The sequence below is a fragment of the Frankliniella occidentalis genome, unplaced genomic scaffold (assembly GCF_000697945.3).
Source record: "Frankliniella occidentalis isolate FOCC.00 unplaced genomic scaffold, Focc_3.1 Scaffold24, whole genome shotgun sequence".
Lineage (NCBI taxonomy): Eukaryota > Metazoa > Arthropoda > Insecta > Thysanoptera > Thripidae > Frankliniella > Frankliniella occidentalis.
Genome location: NW_026267154.1, coordinates 1,717,607 through 1,718,957, shown reverse-complemented (window position 1 = coordinate 1,718,957; position 1,351 = coordinate 1,717,607). Strand labels below are relative to the sequence as shown.

Genomic DNA, 1,351 nt, shown 5'->3' with positions numbered 1-1,351 from the left:
TGAGCTGGAAAGTCACAGTGGCAGCCCTTCCCTGCCGCCGAGCCCGAGGCAACCGGGCCCAAGCATCACAGTTTGTTCGGGGAAGGGGGCTGCAGGGGGGTGGGTACAGGTCAGGGCAGCGTAGCGGGTAGAGATAGGAAAATTGCGCGTTTCAAGTTGCCCGATTATGCTCTAAAAATGCAAACATTTATGCCCTAAATATGCTCTGAAAATGGGTCAATTATGCATCGATTATGCTTCGTTTTGTACGATTTTATGCGATTTTATGCTTTTTGGTCGTAAAATCAGGAAATTTGCTGAAAAACAGTGTTTAGGTTTAAAATTCACTTAGAAAAGAAAATAGATAAAATAGATTGAACAGTTTAATTAAGAAAAAATAAACTGGTTCTTTCCGTGGTCAGTGCCGCCGATTGGCGCCAAATTCAAAATCGAGTCGCTGTTTGGCGTTTGAAGGCCAAAAACAGCATAAAATAGGAATGCCATCTCGGCCGGGCTGTACACGGGGGTGAGTGTTACTTCCGGAGTAAACTTCCGTAAAACGACCCATCCATATGCAGCAAAAAGGCGGATGAAAAAGCGACACTGTTAAACTATTTTGGACTGAATAAAAAGGCACACGACGCACTGACTTTCAGTACTTTTCCTCTTTTTTTCTGCATTGGGAAAATAACGGATAGGGGACAGAACAGGTTTTAATGCCTTTACGAAGGCATTACCGCTAAGCACCCTCAGAAAGGGGACTAACATTTAACACCCTTTGAGTTTTTCAGTTTAGTGCCTCTATAAAGGCACCAGACGAGCCCTAAAGGTGCTGAAGGTTTTAAAGGTAAGAACTTGGCACACCTTTTTGTTTTTCAAGTGCAGCCGCAGCTAATCTGAAAGGCGATAGCAGGGTAGGTTGGAGGCTAGAGGAAAGGACGGGGGGGGGGGGGGGGGGGGGGGGGGGGTCGCACACGCGAGCACCTTCGACACTTTGTTATAATATTCGGCCCAATTTCGGATCCGCACAAGACACCAAAAAGTACACTGTAAGCATTTTCATTTCCATCTCTTACTGTTTTGTTTTCTTTGTTGCCTGCTCCGCGCTCGCTTACGCAATTTTAATGCGCCATTTTACAGCAGTTTGTTCATACTGGCGTATTAAAAACTGCGCAAGAGTTCCACTCTCCAAAACCTGCCGTATGTAGAAGTATTTCATTTACGGGCCAGACCGTACAGATATAGCCCGCGTCCTTCAGAGTGAAAGTCATAAGTGCTGTATTTGACCAATAACGACACGTTGCGAAGTTACGTAATCCAAAATTACGGAACCTGATGACAAATTTACGGCGCGCACCGTGATTCCCGTAGG

General features: G+C 45.6%; 1 protein-coding gene across 1 annotated transcript in view; it reads left to right on the top strand.

Annotated features, from left to right (window-relative positions):
* Nucleotides 1-487: 487 nt before the first annotated feature.
* LOC113211684 (uncharacterized) overlaps nucleotides 488-1,351 on the top strand; it is a gene marked incomplete at its 5' end in the record, with an annotated part of 47,047 nt that continues 46,183 nt past the window's right edge. Inside the window, 1 exon segment of the mRNA XM_052265168.1 lies at nucleotides 488-505. Within this exon segment, the coding sequence (XP_052121128.1) occupies nucleotides 488-505 (18 nt within the window).